Raw genomic sequence first — 1,325 nt, forward strand, 5'->3', positions numbered from 1 at the left:
AGTTGACAGAAAGAAACTTACGATTATAATGCAGTTGGCATTTATTGTACAGAAAATAAAATAAAAGAGTTCAAAATCAAACCTTTGTTTTTTGTTGCTTTCCTGGAAAAAGATAGAAAGAAAATATGTCTCTCTGATCAACATCGTGAACAGGAGCAGATTGAAGGAAAAGTCCACCAACTATATTACTTGAAGAGGCCTACGATTGGTCGAAAAAATTAAAGCATAAGCACTTTTTACAACATTCAATGCAAGCCCAGTTGTCTAGGGCCTACGAGACGTTGAAGCAGCAACAGAGATTTAAAAGCGCTAGTGAGAGAACTCATACCGTATAAGAAAAGCTAAAGTCTGTGTTGGACCACTTTAAAACATCAGCTTCATATGCAAACCTCAAATTCCCTGCACTCCGCAATTTTTCCTGTAATAGATGAAAGGAATAAGAGTTACAGAATAGAACCAAAAGAAATAAAAACTGAAATATTATGGATCGCGTTGAGAAAAAGTCTATAAAAGCAGACCTGCTTTAGTTGATGACTGCATCCTTTGCAGAGAACTTCAGTTCCAGTACCAGCATTAACACTCAAATGAATCTTTTCTCTCTTGGAGATTTTCTTAACCGCAGGAGTCACATACTCAGGAAAGCTAAAAGGAATATCAAGAAAAAACTGCCCTTCATTATACGTCAACTTCTGAGACCAAGACATCTTGATAGAGAGATTGGTACCTCCATCAACCTGGAAATAAATGGCAGATACAATCAGAAAAGAGGTCAAACCACACACACACACACACAAAATACCATAAAAGTTCCAAATGGAAACTTGCACATCACCTGTGGTATTGTAAGAGTGAAAATGTTTGGTTTCAAGAAGCCTCCAGTCTCCGGTAGTGCCGTTTTCTCAAATTCATTTTCATCGTCGGCTGTGATCAACTGAGTTGTGTAAGATTTTCTAGGAATCTCAACCTCAACACCTAGAATTGAACCCTGTTAGCCATACACTATTAGTATGAGAACCAAAACTTAAAAGTGAAAACAAAAGGGCAAAAAACATAAAAGAAAGAGATATCATCAGCAAACCCTTCATCAAATTGAGAGACGTAACCCTAATAGGCTAATAGTGAACTAATCTAATAAATTACAAAAGAACAATCTCAAATTTTCCCTGAAAAAAAATAAAAAAGACACAGACCTGTTCCCCCATGGGAATCGCGATTCGGCAATCACATCTCTTGCTTCCCATAACGCAGTGAACCCGCCACGATCCGGTGACTGTAACGAGAGCGGTATCGAGGTAACAATCAACATCGAGCTCAATCGAATTCAT

At 37.7% G+C, this 1,325-nt stretch overlaps 1 protein-coding gene across 1 annotated transcript; it reads right to left on the reverse strand.

Annotated features, from left to right (window-relative positions):
• Positions 1-82: 82 nt before the first annotated feature.
• Positions 83-1,325, reverse strand: LOC104774321 (the record flags this gene model as incomplete). The annotated part of the gene is given in 5 exon segments (XM_010498955.1): positions 83-199; positions 329-418; positions 519-734; positions 833-985; positions 1,191-1,325. Coding segments are annotated over 5 exon segments (711 nt in total), but the record flags the coding sequence as incomplete, so codon positions are not given.

The sequence above is a fragment of the Camelina sativa genome, unplaced genomic scaffold (assembly GCF_000633955.1).
Source record: "Camelina sativa cultivar DH55 unplaced genomic scaffold, Cs unpScaffold02393, whole genome shotgun sequence".
NCBI classification, from domain to species: Eukaryota; Viridiplantae; Streptophyta; class Magnoliopsida; order Brassicales; family Brassicaceae; genus Camelina; species Camelina sativa.